Source organism: Hyperolius riggenbachi, chromosome 7 (assembly GCF_040937935.1).
Source record: "Hyperolius riggenbachi isolate aHypRig1 chromosome 7, aHypRig1.pri, whole genome shotgun sequence".
Classification (NCBI taxonomy): domain Eukaryota; kingdom Metazoa; phylum Chordata; class Amphibia; order Anura; family Hyperoliidae; genus Hyperolius; species Hyperolius riggenbachi.
The window spans coordinates 226,948,086-226,965,315 of NC_090652.1; the positions used below are offsets into that span (position 1 = coordinate 226,948,086).

At 40.3% G+C, this 17,230-nt stretch overlaps 1 protein-coding gene across 1 annotated transcript in view; it reads right to left on the reverse strand.

Moving 5' to 3' along the window:
* The window catches only part of COL6A3 (collagen type VI alpha 3 chain), a 170,998-nt gene that overhangs the window by 73,512 nt on the left and 80,256 nt on the right, over positions 1-17,230 (reverse strand). Inside the window, exons 10-21 of the mRNA XM_068245332.1 lie at positions 15,848-16,453; positions 11,367-11,972; positions 7,902-8,248; positions 7,656-7,734; positions 5,557-5,702; positions 4,849-4,941; positions 3,602-3,655; positions 3,361-3,432; positions 3,242-3,268; positions 1,575-1,619; positions 1,427-1,480; positions 1,180-1,242 (exon numbers count right to left, since the gene is read on the reverse strand). Of these exons, the coding sequence (XP_068101433.1) occupies positions 1,180-1,242; positions 1,427-1,480; positions 1,575-1,619; positions 3,242-3,268; positions 3,361-3,432; positions 3,602-3,655; positions 4,849-4,941; positions 5,557-5,702; positions 7,656-7,734; positions 7,902-8,248; positions 11,367-11,972; positions 15,848-16,453 (2,192 nt within the window). The remainder of the gene's footprint in view (positions 1-1,179; positions 1,243-1,426; positions 1,481-1,574; positions 1,620-3,241; positions 3,269-3,360; positions 3,433-3,601; positions 3,656-4,848; positions 4,942-5,556; positions 5,703-7,655; positions 7,735-7,901; positions 8,249-11,366; positions 11,973-15,847; positions 16,454-17,230) is intronic.

Genomic DNA, 17,230 nt, shown 5'->3' on the forward strand with positions numbered 1-17,230 from the left:
AGGGCTAACCGCCGCAGCCCTGCCCCATGCGCGTCTGTCAGATGCGTATCTCCGCCTCTCCCCCGCCCCTCTCAGTCTTCCTTCACTGAGAGGGGCGGGGGAGAGGCGGCGATGCGCGTCTGATAGACGCGACTGGAGGCAGGGCTGCAGCCGTTAGCCCTGCCTCCAGGAAGAAGAATACGAGCGACCATTTTCCGACCAACTTTTGCGGGGGGTGGGTTGGGGGTGAAGGGACCCCCGTTAAGCCACGGGATAGCGGCATTTTAGCAGGGGCACACGTGCCCCTGCTATATATAAGACCTGAAGCGAGATTTAGTCTCGCTTCAGTGTCTCTTTAAGGCATGGTGCAGAACTGGATCAGAATAGTTCTGATCCAGGCAAAAAAAGAAAGGGCTATGCTCATCCTGCTTAGGGATTATGATTTTAAATGGAATAGCAGGTGCTGAGGGGACATACAAACAGTAATTAACCCTCTGCACTCACGACACTCACATCAAGCTGGAACACCAGTAGCATTAAAAACAGCTAGGTTGCAAAATTATGCAATTGACGAAAGGGGTCTTTAGCTTCCAAAATGGATTGCATGCAATAGCATTGTGTACTAGACCCTTACACCAGTGATGAGGTCCCGCCGTTAACGGTAAGGTTCCCTACTCTACCTATACTAGTCAGCACGCAAGCAAACATTTTATGCTCATGACCAGGGATTCCTGTTAAGACCTGTCTGTTTCAACCATTCTAGGGAACACAAGCATGCACAAATATCAGTCTAAGATTGCCCAGGAGCAACAAACAGCAATACTTACACAATTCGATAAAAGGGCTGTACTGGCACAGGGGACAAGAGAACTACAGCCTTCAGCCAGACCACAATGGCTGTTAAAAAATACATAGAAAAAAGAAGGGGCTATGCTCATCCTGCTTAGGGACCATGATTTTAAATGGAATAGCAGGTGTTGAGGGAAGTGGTCAAATTTACATAAAAACACAACTGATCCAGAACCGATTCAGTTCTGTATATTGCCTGAAGAAGAAACTTAGAGTTTCAAAAGCTTGCAAAAAAAAAGTTGTAGTTAGTCATTAAAAGTATATACAAATGCTTTTGTTATGTCTACAGATTCTCTCCATGACTAACACCGGATAACATACTAGAGTAATATGATATTAGAAGGTTCTTACCGGATCACCACGAAGACCTGGTTCTCCCCTCTCTCCACTGTTTCCTTTCTGGCCTTTCTCTCCCTACAGAAAATAGAGTGTCAGACAGGCAACCTATAGCTGTATAGAGGCCAGTTAGTTTGTATGGTGGAAAATACAAATCAATACAGAACAATGAGTGCTGCATTAATATTTCAAGATTTTAATACAAATGCAGAAGAACTAACGTCTATACATTTGCTAAGTGACAAAAAAGTAAACTACTAACCCGTGGTCCATGGCTGCCTCTGTCTCCTGCACTTCCTGGTGTACCCCTTGTACCCTAAAATGGGAACAAAGTCATGTTGAATTCTACAGCCTCCAAAACTTAGCAGAATATACCTTGAATGTCTTGTCAGAATCTATGGACAACTTACTTCTTCTCCTGGAATGCCATCCAAGCCAAATTCTCCGGATTCACCCTGGGGCAAAATAAGTAACATTGCAATCACAGTAATGAAAACAGTGTGAGAATGGGGCATGCTGGGCCAACCAATGTATTCATCTAGGAAACTTCACTGTGTAGTTTTAAAGCAACACATTTTGACACAGACAGAAGCATAAAACCAGAAAGAGCTTAAAAATGTGTTTATTGCTTTATTCTGCAACCTGAGCACTATTCCTATAGATTTACATTTCATAAGTGGTGTCCTCTTAGGTCTTGGCAGATCCCCCAAAACTTACATTTTAGTTCCTGCAATTTTCTTCGCCACATGTGAGCTTTCAGTGGCCTCTGCTGTAGATGTTGCAGTAGAGTTGGGTATGACATAATGGGAAGGGATGCAGTTGAACTTCCATTCCATATATTCAGGAGCCAATATGACGTTGCACAACCCAATTTGGGTTAATTAACTCTGCTAGCTTAGTATGCAGCCACACCACCATGTTTCTGTTATGTAGTCAATGTCATAATTTCCAGTCAACAATAACACAACTCAAAACTGAATGTTACTGATTTCTGTATTAGTAAATATATTGTTCTCAATGTGTGTTTATAATGATAGAGTTCTAAACTAAGTGACTTCTCAGAATAATCTAACTTTGGTTGGCATGAATTTTTTTTAGTTTATATATCTAACGATAGTAGTACAGTATTGCTGTGTAGCAATGAGTAAACAACATGGCCAACAGATGCTATCTAGGGTTACAGAAAACATAGATTAAATTATACAGTTTTCCAGGCATATCTGCAGTCCCTAAACTGAATCAGAATACACAGAGGATACAGTTCAGTATAAAGTTCTAGACTGGAGAAATGCAAACACGGTGGAATGTTACAAAATAATATGTTATGGTTTGTTATGGTTTTACAAAAATTGGTTGTGCCACAAAGATATGGTCAAGAAGTTAAACGAGTGCGGCAAACCATGTCCCATTTCCATATGTAATTATGGCTGAATCCTGTCGTTCCACAAACTTAATGGCTCTAAGCCAGAATATAGATAAGTTAGAAGGGACAAAGTAACATCTTTGTATCATTTAAGCTGTTCATTTAACTTTTTCTCCTAAATTTTCTCACAGTAGACTATTATTTAACTTTTTAGTACTGCAATTGAAAAAGTACCAAAAAGTAGTGTAAAAATATCCCCAGGAGAAAACGTGGAGAAAATGTGAATTGAATCAGGCCCAATATGTTTATTTCTTATTTGGAGTTAAAGAGACTCTTTAAGACTCCCCGGGGATAGTTACCTCGATAAGGGGAAGCCTCATTAGGATCCAGAGGCTTCCCCCTTCCAAGGTAAGTATCCCCTGGATCCTAATGAGCCTTATCCCATCCTCCTAAGCCTTAGGAATCAATCAGTGATGTCTCCACGAAAACACAGCCAACGCATTAGTACTTGCTATTCTTTCTTTAAGAGTGTGCAGTTGAATATGTCCATATACTGTAGGTATTTTAACTAAAATCAGCTTTTGATATCTAAATGGACTGTTGTGTTGTTGGTAGAGCAACTAAGATTCTCTCTTTTTGCCTTATAATGTGTTTGTTGAGATGTACAGCTGTGGACATAGAGGTATGTTGTTTTCATAGAACAATTTATCTTACCTTATCGCCAGTGAATCCACGTGAGCCCTAGAAAAGATAACAAATATTATTAGCTAGATATCATTCTGGAAAAATTATAGTTTACGTAAAACAACAGTAAAAGGCAAAGGTCACCTCACCTTGCCTCCTCTTGGACCTGGACATCCCTGGAATCCTTGAGTTCCATTCACACCAGGAGGACCACGTTCACCCTAGAAAATATGGTGGATAATAAATAATAGTTATCGGCTTATATATCTTTTGTGTGTTGTACAAATTCAGACAACTGCATTATTTTGAATAAAATGAAGCATCCCTTCTAGTTAGAGCATTACATGTGCTCAGCATAAAAGACTTCTTTAATAAGGTATCAGCACTTACCGGTCCTCCTTCTTCTCCTGGGAAACCTTGATGCCCTTTGAGACCTGGTGAACCCTAAAAAAAAACATTTTGAAGTCACTAGAAATATGTATACATTTTACACTTATTTAAATCCCTTTTGTAATTAATCTGGCACAACAGATTAATTACAGTCTGGCATAACAAGCAATACAAGCCTGTTTCCCTTCTCTTGATTTTCTATATAGTTATTCTACCTGCTTTTTTCCCAAAATACCGTCATCTGTGTAAAATTCACAGAGCAATAGTGCTGGGGCTGCCATTGTGTGGATATATTTTTACTAGTTCATGGATAAAGGTCTAAATTGATGACAATTCTATCTTCTACCTACAGTTAATAAAGCCTGCACATAAATAAGCTCTTAGTTTGTATCTCCTGCACTTAGAAATAAAAAAAACAATGTTGGATCTCACTGCAGGCACATTAACTGATACTTTTTGTTTCAAACAGGCGTTTGTTCCTAGATGTTCTTATAATGCCACTAGTCTGTTGGAGAATTATGGTTATAGTTCCTCTTTAGTTCCTCTTTAAGGTACATTTTATGAATTCATTTTATTGACAAGATTCCAAACTTTTGCTCTATTACATTATATTTGGTTAACAAAAGACAGTGTAGTACATAAAAAATGAAGGTTGTCCTCATTATTTCAAAACTGGTAAACAACACATAAATTACTGTACTAGATTTGTAATTTTTGCCAATATTTCACCATCACCAGACCTGACCATTTTCTCACTTGAACCCTTCCTCTATCAGTGCCTAAGCCTAAAATATTCCCCCTGCAGCAATATTGGCCAAGATCAGTGTCTGCGCCACAAAAAAATAACCCTCCACCAATATCTGCACTACCTAATCATGAAATGTATCAGGCGCCAGCGGTGCCCAAGAGACCCACTGGATGCCACAATATCCACAATTAACATTGCTGTCTATTGGGTGCCCATATTACCTGCTTTGGAGTAGTGGAGCTTGGTTGATACTTTGATCAAGTGATTCAAAACTTTTCTCAAGTGTCTGTATATTTTATTTTACTAAATTATTATTGTGAAGTTAATAAGGAACCTAGAGTTTCTTTTTAAAATTTAAGATCTCAGCCATAACTTGAATTATTGTTAAATTTTGTTAAAAATATAAGTATGATTTTGCACTATCCAAATTTGTCTTTCATAATTTCAAAAAGAAATTGATTTAGTTAATAATGGCTAAATAGTTAATCAGTAAACTAACCTTTAGTCCAATAATTCCTGGTGGTCCAATATCACCCCTCTGTCCAGAACACTTACATGGCACTCCACAGCATCCTTTCTCTGCAATATTATCCTGTAACCAAGACATGAAATATCACATGAAATAATGAGGCAATTAAATCATACATTGAATTATTGTATTATCCCATCGACAAAATCTTCACATGTTCTGAACAACATTCTCAAATCACTAAGGGCCCTTTTCCAGTGAGAGCGATTTACTTCAAATCACAAAACGCTAGCGGTTTTTAAATCGGTAGGGTTGCTACTTTACCATAGGAATCGTGAAAAGTATTTTCCACTATCACGATTCGATTTTCTGTAAATCGCAATAACATTTTGGAGCAGTTTTACCTGTGATTTGTTTTATGTTAAAAGATAAATTAAGAATCGCAACCATAACAAAATTGATGAAAAATTGCAAATGCTTGCGTTTGTGTTTTTCTTTTGCGAAGGGCCCTGAATGAGTGTGATTTACACTCCCCCCCCCCCTTAGCAGTACCCATCCAATTCCATGTGTAGCCCCCTCTTCCTCTTTGTGGCCTTTTCCAGAAATCCAGCTCTGTGCAGAGCACTTGACAAACACAATTTTTCATTAAAAAAAGTTATGTTATAATAAAGGTGAAAAAATTGTTCTGCATGATGAAAAAAGTCAACATTGAAAGTGATTCAGACACCACTGACTCACCAGCTCTTCAATTATCTCATAATCCAAGTCTCTTCTGTTCAGTCTTAGTGGATTATTGTAGGTGAAACCTCTGCCAAATTCTAATTGCATGATCTGATCAAACTTGGGAGCGCTCTCCAGACCCACAAATAGCAGAGCTCTCACTCCTGTAATGTATGATAGGAAGAAGAAAAAGTTGAGAACAAATCAATGATTGGATCATCTTTTTCACTGACAGAGGTGAGATTTTTCTTTCTCCTGCAGAGATTCCCTGATACTTCCTGCTCTATATCTGGGATAGGAAATAAGAGGAAGCTTCAACAGTAAAGACAAAGGGAACTATAAAATCCTGAAAATCCCAGTCCTTTCTCATTCAATTCAAAGAAAAAGTTTTAATTACTACAGTACCACTGATCATGTTGCACATCATCTGTTTCGCTAAGATCTGTGTTGTAGCTGCAGGTTTATAAAAAATAACTTAGACAGGGAGTCCCTGACATTCATATCGGTACTTTTCGGGGAGAAAAAGTGTGTCTTATATGCCGAAAAATACCAGCATAATTTTTCAGTTTTTTTTAAGATGCTTGAAAAAAAAGCCTCACTCCAAAAACAAGTTTTAGTTATGGTTCATAAAAAAAAGTCAATTTAAATAGTCTCCAGACAGGACACTATTTAAATTGGGGTCAGACCCTTTGGCAAGGAAAGCAAGCCCCCAAAAGACCCCATGAGACAGAAAACAATAAGGGCCGGTAGATGCAAGGCTCTCTGTCAATGTAGATTGTTGTACGTGGACAAAGGAATAGAGTCATAAATTCATGATGGATTTGAGGTTTTGGAGCGTAATGGTGGTATTCTAGAATGTGATAATGTGACTATATTTGAATAAATGTTAATTGGTTTGGTCTAAGAATAAATGTAGATTGTTGTTCATGGAAAAATAAGACATACCCAACACATCTTTTGGTGTAAATATTAATATAAGATTCTGTCTTATTTTTGGTGAACATGGTACAACACTTCCCACTGTTCTAAGTGTTGATTGAGGTCAAAGATTTTGAATAATGGATCTAATATCTATGAGAGGCTTGGCTACAACACAGCTTAATAAAAAGACAGTGGATGTTAGGGAGATAAACACTAGCTGGCTATCTAAAATTTTCTGGAATCTCTCAGAAATGTCGTTATTGGAATTCTCTTCTATTGTCTGACTTAACTCATGTTTCAAACCTCTCCTTTTTGCAAAATCAATGGGGTTTATGGAAACCACCTAAGTACTACATGTGCTCTCTCCAGGAATTCAATAAAAGATAGCCATAGGCATCGCACAAAGCCTGCGATATCAGTTCTGGGTGGTCTTAACTATCCATTTTCTGAGGCTGTATTATCACAGGTGGGAATGTCAGCATATATTATTATATCCAGTGGCGTAGCAATAGAGGTTTGCGACCACACCGGGGCAGCAATAGAGGTTTGCGACCACATCGGGGCCCCTGGACTAGAGGGACTAGAGGGGCACACTAGGGGCACTACACTACACGATACATACATAGACATATATGACTATAGTAGGGACTAGATTGTGAGCCCCTCTGAGGGACAGTTAGTGACAAGACAATATACTCCGTACGGCGCTGCATAATATGTTTGCGCTATATAAATATTAAAATAAATAAATAAATAGGGGCCTCCTTCATCCATTTTATTAGCTTTTCATTGGTGCTATAATGGTAATGAACACCTCTATATGTGCATTGCATAGTGGCAATCCTTAAAAAAAAACATCTCTTTACTTTGATTACACCTCTGACACTGAAACTGTACTTGGTAGGGTTTGGGGCTTCATATCAAAAGAGTGCATAAAACTTACACTGGGGACCCAAGCTCCTCATCTATGCCACTGATGATATGACAAATGAAATGTGTGTTTCTCAGGAAAGAGGTATTATTATTGTTTAAAATAATAAAGATCAGATGCTTTTTGGAGCCTTGAATGCAGAACTCTAGAAACTATCTTATGATTTTCTAACTTCTTCTCCATTGTATAAACGGTTTTCTTCACATTCATATTATTAGTATCATGGATTCAGGGTCATTGTAAGAATAATCTCATGTTCACTTACCTGAAGCCTGGAGGGCAGCAGAAGCTTGTTGAAGTTCACCCATGTTTACATCAGCCCCATCGGTCATGTGGATAACCACCTGAATATCACACAACCAGCTGTCAGTATAATGCAAACATTCTGGCTTGTCTCACTTATATCTAATAATACAATTTATATTGTATGCAAAAACTACATTTAAAGCAAATCTAAAAGCATTGCACACATTGTAAACATGGTACCTCAGGATATTTTATATTATTTTACCTTCACACTGTTTGGGTCTCCAGCAGTCTTGAACTTGTTCAGATATGTCTGTAGGGTTCGGGCATTCAGCAAATAAGGTCCTCGTGTTCCCATGGTGGTGATTTTGTCAATCAGCTCTGGTTGATAATTTGTAAAATCAAATGCCTCAACAGGTCCAACCCTGCCTTGTGACAAGACAGCGACTTTCACAGAAGGTTTTTTGTCACCACTGCAGCTTATTTTTTGCATGCTGGAAATGCGTTCCAGGATCTGTTTCAGTCTAGGCTTCAGCAGTATCTGATATGCGAAAACATCTTGACCGGCGGTGACATCGACATCAAATCCAATAATCACCTCCAGATTACACTCTAAAAACAGATGACAGAGTTTTTAATCCGCATGTTCTCTATAGTATATATGTAAAGGGAGAGAAAGAGAAAACCCCTATGTAATAGCACCACTCCGGGCAATCGAGATTATCAAAAATATATAAATCTTTATTGGTTAATCAAGATAATGTGAATTGCTGTACTTCACCATTAATCCATGAGTTAAAAGCAATTAAAAAACAAAAAACAGACACATCAATACCTCTGCCCCATCATAATAAATCCGCAATGCATGATAAATACCTTCTTGTGTTAATGTATCAGCTCCTCAGAGGGCTCAGTAACTGAGCCCTAGTCGGGCAGAACCCGGATTCAGTAGTGAAATAGGTGTATTTAAGATGAGAAATACTCAATGTGCATATATATGAATACAAAAAGTGGTAGCCACACGATGACCCACAGTATGACCACCATACAATACATACAATAATATTAAAGTGCTATAAACTTATATGACCAGGCAGGACCAGTGAATGTGCAAATTGCCCTATAGTGAATATAGTATATATAACATGTATTTGGTATAATGTGCACATAGCCTACAGGATCAGGATTTAGGATCGGTTCACACTTGTTTTAAAAACGTATCCATGGGATACATTTTTAAATCTTTGCAGAAACACTGGAAGCAGATCCTATGTTAAAAATAGGACCCGTTCCCACTCGCGCAGAAACACTAATCGCACACGGATCCATGTTGCATGGAAAGAAAACATAGCACAGAGTCCAGATTTGACACTTTTTCCCGGACTGGATGGGAAAACGTGTCCAATGCAAGCCTATGAGAACGCACACTGTCTGCTCTCACTAAACTAGTCGCTGCATCTGCGCCGCCCGGTTTAACCACATCCCATCGCCATCGTGACGTCATACTTACATGTCCCGCCATCCATCACCGCCGCTCGGTCCATTCTGAAGAGCCTGGGGGGTCGACAGAAGTATGGGGATTCTAAATTGGGCTGCAATAGACCAATGAGAATCCTCAGCAACAGAGAAAATTCTCATTGGTTCATGCTGAACCAATGAAAAGTCTCCGTGCTGCTAGGCAGAATTGGCCTGTTGCAGCCTATGGAGAGCCACGCTTCTGCTGGCCTCCAGGCTGTGGAAGGGGCCGAGCGGCAGGACCAGCGGTGGTGGCAATAAGTGGGCAGCAACACGATCGATGCGTGCATGGACCGGAACGTGCCCTACCATCCACATCAGATCTGTGTCAAACGGATCAGTTTTTCAGAAAAACTGATCCGTTTGACATGGATCTGATCTGGAACCAGACAAGTGTGGACCTGCCCTCAATGCATGCTAAAGTGTCCATACACACAGAGATAGATTAAGATGCAATGGGGCCCTAGGCAAGGTAGTAGATCTAGGGCCCATGTGGTCTTCTTCATAAACCGAAGTGGAGAGAGGTCAGAGAAGTTGGCTGGTGGGCCCCTTGACACCCACTAGGCGCCAGGCATCTGCCTAGGTTTCCTGGTGGATAATCCTGCACTGCATACACATAAAACAGTTTGTGAAAGATAATTCTGCAGAATAACAAATCAGATAAAAAAAAATCTAATGGAGATGATTGATGTTCCGCTGAGTGATCAATACACAAGTATCCACCAGTAGCTTAAGTTTGGATTCTAACCTTGCTCCTCTCTGTTCATTAGATGTTTATACATTATTTTCCTCCAACTGTTTTTAAATGGGCACTGAAGACAATGATCAGTGTCACATACACAATCTTCTCTATATCGGAAAATCTCAACAAACCTTGTTGTAAGGAGAAGACACTGGATGGGGCTATGTTGAGTACCCAGGATTGCCAGTACTGAGTAGCAGGCAGACATGTGACTGGGCACTGTAGATGTAAATGATTGTGTAAAAATTGTGCAGACTCAGTCAATCAGAGGCAGAGATGGGACAAGGTCCTCAAGCACCCAAGGCTCAGACACCAAAGTGCGCCCCTCCATCCCTCCCACCCCAGCCGTCACACACTGATTGCTATTAGACTAAGAGGTGCCCGAGGGCCCCCAATGCCCCAACCCCTTAATCTCTAGTTATCTGGCATACAATCTCTGCCATGTATCCCCTTTTCCTATTTTTCTTAGCTTCAAACACAACAGAATAATGATAGCTGAGTGAGTTGTGCGCCCCCTCCTGCACTGCGCCCTGAGGCTGGAGCCTCTCTCGCCTCTGCCTCGGCCCGGCCCTATTCAGAGGATAGAGTCAAAAGCTATGTACCAACCTGGTGATTTTCCTGATGACTGGCAACTTTTACATAACGTCGCGAGGTGGGTACAGGTGCATGAGGGCAAACAGCGCTTATCGCCGAGCGATGACTACAGACCGACATGGCAGATTGGATCTTTCTTTAAGACCCATCAAGTAGTGAATATGCAGCTTAAGTGGTACTAATCAGTGTACATTATTCAGGGTGATGGACAACCATAGTGTGTTTTGGATCTATTTACTGTATAGTACCTCAGGTTGTAACCACCAGGCCTGCCCCCCAAACAGTTGAAGGTACAATCTCAGTAGTGGTCTGCAGTCATACCCCATCTACCTTCTCCCCCACCAGTACAGATGAATGGGCTGCTGAAGGGAAGGTGGGCAGGGTGTGATGTGCGAGCAGGCTGCTGGTCATATATTGCATCAGGGGATACTGCACTATGCACTATGCTAACACATCATGCTCATGCAATTGATAGCACTGACTGTAAGTGCAATTGGTGGCCTACATGAAGCTACTGTGTTTGCTTTCATTACATGATTTACTCTACAGGGCCCTTTTAAACATCACATTGTGAATTGTGATGTGATTATTGTGCCACGCTCCCTCTTTTTTCTTATTATATACAATATCGGGTCATCACAAGTCTGAATGGATACTATGGTTAACATAGGATACATTGACATGGTCTGTTGTGGTCCATTCCATGAAACAGATGGATTTAGACTCAAGTGGGAACCAAACCTTAATATCTATAGTGGAGTAATACATGCTCTTTCAGTGTTCACACTAATTATCCCTATAAGCTATTGCATGTTACAGATCTGCACCAAAAATAACATAATTTGATCATAGAAACAATGGTAAGAAACTCTCAGTTACCTTTCACAGCTCCTACTGCATCTGGACAAACACTCCTCTTCTGCAGGGCAGTCTCTAGAGTGATCATGATCTGCTCATTCAGCTCTGAGAGCTCCTGGACATTGGGCACCCTGAAAGCACTAGGTGCATCACTTGCAATTTTAGTTACTTCATCACCGCCAATGCTTCCTACTCCAATGGCGAAGACCTTCACTCCCTTGCTGGCTAAAGCGAGTGCAGCAGTCTGTCCGTCACTGACTGACCTTGCTCCTGTGATAATGAAAGCAATTTGAGGGACACCTGTGCCGAGTCTGCTGCCTGCTTCTTTTACAAAGTGCTTGTCCTGCAGATGACGAATAGCTGTGCCAAGGCTGGCCAGACGTCCTCCTTTATACTCTGCCTTTGTCACGGCATCCATGATCACATCTCGGTTATCGTGGTCCTTTAGGAAAAACTCATCGGTCACATCTGAATTGTACTGAGCCAGACCAATCTGAATGGCATCGCCATCTTCAATTAAAGCATCCACTATCCCGGAGACAAACTGAAGGACCTCCTTAAAGTTATCCCTTCCTAAGTTCATGGAGCCATCCACCAGGAAAACAACATCAGCTTCTTTCTTCCCACCTAAATGACATCATTAAGAATGTATGGTTTAGCTCTGTTTCAGTAACATTCATCTCAGCTATAACATGTATATATTGTTAAGTCTACCAACTTCATTTAAAGCCCACCTCCTCATACACATTTTTATAGTTCTGTTTAGACACACAGTGGCAGAGCTTTGTCAAAAATATCTCTTGTAATGTACCCATTGATGAGCATCTTTTGCCAGCCACTTCCTGCTGCACAGGCTTACTTAGCTGTCAACAGCAATTTTCAGTCAATGCCCCACCCCTTGCAGTCTCAGCAATATGATGATACTAAACCAAGCATCCGCAGCCCTAGTCATAGATTCTGTCATCTGCATTACCGTAACTAATGTACAGCACTGCGTAATATGTTGGCGCTTTATAAATACAATAAATAAATAAATAAAATAAATCTGCCATCCTTCAGTTGGGCTGCTTCTGGTTATGTGACTTTAAAACAGGATTAGTAGCTACACTATCCTTGTTTCATACAAATGTAAATACAAATGTAAACTCCAGGCGTATTATTTAATACACTTTCAGATGGCATGTTTAAAACTGTTCTTGGAGGAAAACTTTACATTTTAGAAAAACTGTAAATTCAGGGTAGACCCTTCAGTGTGTTGCTTGATTTTTTTTTTTTTTTTTTTTTGCTACATGAATACAGAATCTAGAGTAATTTCCACACCTCACTTATATATTCTACCTGTAACTTTAATTTTACTTTAAATAGAAATCCCTTTTTCAAAATTGTTTCTTGAACAGTAAAAGCTTTGGTAGGGCTGGCTGTATAAATAAAATTTGGAAATGGGAAAGGCCAGAGGCATTGGATCATGTAAAGAGGAACTCCAGTGAAAATAATGTAATAAAAAAAGTGCTTCATTTTTACAATAATTATGTATAAATGATTTAGTCAGTGTTTGCCTGTTGTAAAATCTTTTATATCCCTGATTTACATTCTGACATGTATTACCTGGTGAAATTTTTACTGTTGGCAGGTGATGTAGCTGCTGCATGTTTTTTTGGCAGTAGGAAACAGCTGTAAACAGCTATTTCCCACAATGCAGCAAGGTTCACAGACAGGAGACTGCCAAGAGTACGTACTCAGAATTTCTTTGTGGGAGGGGTTTCCCCACAATATCAGCTATACAGCACCCCCTGATGGTCTGTTTATGAAAAGGAATAGATTTCTCATGTAAAAGGGGGTATCAGCTACTGATTGGGATAAAGTTCAATTCTTGGTCGGAGTTTCTCTTTAAATGAGTGACAATAGACATAATTGTGATGTAGTCCGAAATTTGGTCAAATTCTGTTGAAATTGCATGACATGGAGAGACTATTCACTGGTATACACTCTTTGCAAAAAGCACTGGTCGTGGACCAGTGCAACAGTACTGGGCATGCATAAGTAATGTCCACACATGCCCAGTAGAAGAAAACTGTTCATGCACATTTTTTCCCTCCACATCAACATCAGTTGTGTGTAAACTCTCTGAAGGTATCATAAAGTATTTGATAGGTAATAAGGGTGCCGCCAAGATTTGGGCAATGCCATAGGCTGTAATGTGAATTACGGCTATAGTGGCGCTCAGTGAGCAATTTCGGTATGGGCAAAAGCCGGGGCCCAAATTATGAAAAAAAAACCACCATAATTCAGCCACCAGCCAAAGCTAGAAGCCAAATTATGTCTTACCCCACTAAAGACTGGTTTCAAAGGGGGAATAGTAATTAACATCGCCGGGAAATTTGTCGCAGCAGGGTGAGCTATTTTTCAGCTTCACCCGGTGTCCAAATGTCCCAGCCCCTTTATGACATGCACTCCCTAAAGTGCACTTTACAAAATGATAGAGCACAGAATAATCTCATTTCAGATAATCAGCATCAGTTTACTAAAGACAGGTCTTGCCTGGCCAACATGGTCAGCTTTTAGACTACGGTAAATGCAAGTCTGGATAAAAGTAAGGCAATATACTAGAACTATGCAAATCTTTTGAGAGTTTTTCTTAGAAAAGCCTTGTGCAGAATCTGAAGATGGAGGGACTAGGGAAGAAGGTGTGTGTCTGTGGATAAGGAACAGCCTTAGGAAAAAAAAGCAAAGAGTAGTAGAAAATCAGAAACTGCTGCTAGCAGTAATGTACTTTAATGAACAAGGAAGTTAAGTTAAGTTTAATGGATGAAAACGTAGTGAGTGAATTAGAAAGTAATGTAAAGTAATTATCAATAATCAGCAGGATAGTGACATACTACTGTACATGATGATCTTAGCAGCATGGCTATATGGGCAGGTGAATGAATGGCAGATGACATTTAATGTTGATAAATGAGAGGTCATGAAACTTTGCAAACCCACCCCCAAAACATAGCATCATATAAACTAGATGGGATATAGCTCAAGACATTGGATTTGGAGAAGAATTCAGGAGTATTGGTTGATAAACACAGGCAATCATTTTGACTTGCATGCAAATTTCATGTAAACTATATGCAGCTTGAAACTGAACCAATCAGACTAACTTCCTGTTTGAAATAATTGGTCCAAGTTCAAGCTGCATACAATTTGAACAAAATGTGGAAACAGGTTGAAATTATTTCCATCTCATTGATCATCCTTGCTGGTTGATGATAAATTAAGTAACTGTATTCAGAGCTAAGCGGCAGCAGCTAAGGCAAATATAATAGTGCTGGGCCGTCTTTTCAATAGTTGCTTTTTATGCTTGATTTCACAATTGGCCCAGAGCACACCACATAAGACAAAAGTTTTTGAGGGTTGATACTGCATCCTAACCACACTGCAGTTCTGTCTCCACTCCTTCTGTCCCCATTTTACAAATATAATTTTGTTATGCATAAAAAAAGGAAATAAAAACATAAGATGCCAGTAGGCCATTACCTCTGTGTAAATCACCTATGAGGCTACACTAGAAAATATGGACTTTACAGTTTTAGGCATCATATTACAGGAAGGACATTAAAGTTTCAGAACAGGTATAAGAATGGCAAGTAAATTAATAAAAGGGATGGAACATATCTTGTACCAAGGAAGGTTAGAAAAAGAGACAATCTAATTTACATGAATAAATACACCCCAGGGCAGAATAGAGACTTGGCAAATTAGCTTTTTATCCCTGGGTTTAGAAAATTACATAATGATATCAACTATGGAGTACGGAGGAAATTAGATTTTACCACCTATTTGGAAAGAGATTCTTACCATAACAATGGTTAACCTCCCTGGCGTTCTGGGTAATGCGTCATGACATCATGGAGAGTTCTGATTGATTTGCCAGGCTGCGCTAGGCTTTTTGGGGGGCAGCCCCTTTAGCGACGCATCGCGGCGAATTGTTGGGGAGCGGCGGCGATCGGACAGAACATGTAGCAAAGTGCTAGCTACATGTTCTGCAAAAAAAAAGTAAGTGAAAAGACCCTCCAGGGGCTGAGCAATCCACCTTGGCATACATGGACGAGCTCACTGGCTACTGGCCCAAGTTATATCAGTCTGTGAAGACATCAGACTGTTGATCAAAAGTATTCTGAATGACCGTTTCACCCCAAAAAAGTCTAAAGTTTCTAAAGCAGTTATGGATTTGTCTTTGTATATGTCTCCTGTAATCCCCCTCTCAAGTCCACACACACACTAAGATAGGAAAGGTTTATACATTTACATTGAGTATCTGACAGCTTGTCTACATTTGGATTTTGAAACTTTTTGTAAAGTGCTTCATGCTCCATATTTGTGCCTCTGGATTCTCCAGTTCCTGAGCATTAGGAAACCTCATCCCCTTGTGTTAACATTAACATTATGAGCAGAAATATAACTTTCTCTTACCAATCCAATACCATAATTTAATGGAAAATGGTAAGAACACTTACTGGGTATGGGTTCAGGTGGTGATGGTGGTGCAACTGGTTCAACAGGTCCTTCAAAAGACCTGAACAAAATGGTTTCAATGTTTGGAAGGTCCTTAAATTCCTTAACAGTGAAGAGGAAGCGTGGGTCTGACACTATGGTCTCTATTTCAGTCCTGTCAGCATTACCAGCAGCTACAGCAAGAGATCGAACTCCGTTAGTTCCAAGTAACCTGGCTGCTCCAGAGACATCATCATTAGACTTCCCTCCTGTGAGGAGTACCAAGTGTTGAGGAACCCCTTCTTCTATTCTGCTTCCAGCTGATTTCACAAAATGATTCTTCACAACAAAATCCAGTGCTTTCCCAATATTCAGAGGCGCTCCCCCTCTATGTCGTAAACGTCGAATATTTTGGATCAATGCTGGCTTGTTCATATGGGCTTTTAGTAAAAACTCTGTGGTAGGGTCATTGCTGAATTGGACCAGACCCACCCTCACTTTAGTAGGCTCAATCTGGAAGTTCTGAACAACCTTCAAAATGAAATCTCTAATGTTAGCTAGTCCATCAGAACCCGTTCTTGTTGAGCCATCAACCAAGAAGACCACATCCCTTCTGTCTGGATCCGTTTCTGCAGAAAAGTAGACAAAACAGGTGACATTAGAATATTCCATAATTCAAATACTTTCACAGCCATAGCTAAAGCATTTTCTGTTTTTTTTTAAACTTGTATACATTATGCAAGTTAGAAGGTTTTCCATTAAAATGAACACCTTACAGAAACATTAACATGTCCCCACCTAATTAAAACAAGTATTTTTATTTTTGACTATGTCATCTAATACCAAGGTGTGTCATCTAATACCAAGGTGATCAACACACCAATAAAATCATTATAGGAACCAGGTACACCTTGGAATGTTCAAACAATATTGCCTATCCCAGTTTGATACTCACTTCCTGACTCATGCCACCATCCTATGTCGTTTCATTGTGCTTGAGAAAGGGTTGGTTAGACCCTAAATGGTCTGGCCCCTTAACCTCCTTAGCGGTAACCCTGAGGCAGGTGCTGGACAGAAATCTGGAGCTGACAGCAGTAACCTTGAACCTGACTCGTGGTAGCTGCCGGAAAGTATAGGTAGAGCCTGTGCGCAGCAGGCATTTGTAACTCACCTACTCCGGGATCCAGACGCTGGCAGCCATTCTTCTTCCGGTCCTGGAAGACTCTGGATCCCTCTGATGAGATCGGTGTCTGTTGTCATGACGACAGCAGGTGATCTCACTATAGGGGAACAGCGTCACTGTCACGGAGGGAGAATTGCAGCGCTGTATCCAAGGGAGGTGAGTAATGTGCAGGCCTGCCACTAATCTCTCTGCGGTATGATTTTTTCCTGCTTTTAGGGTCTGA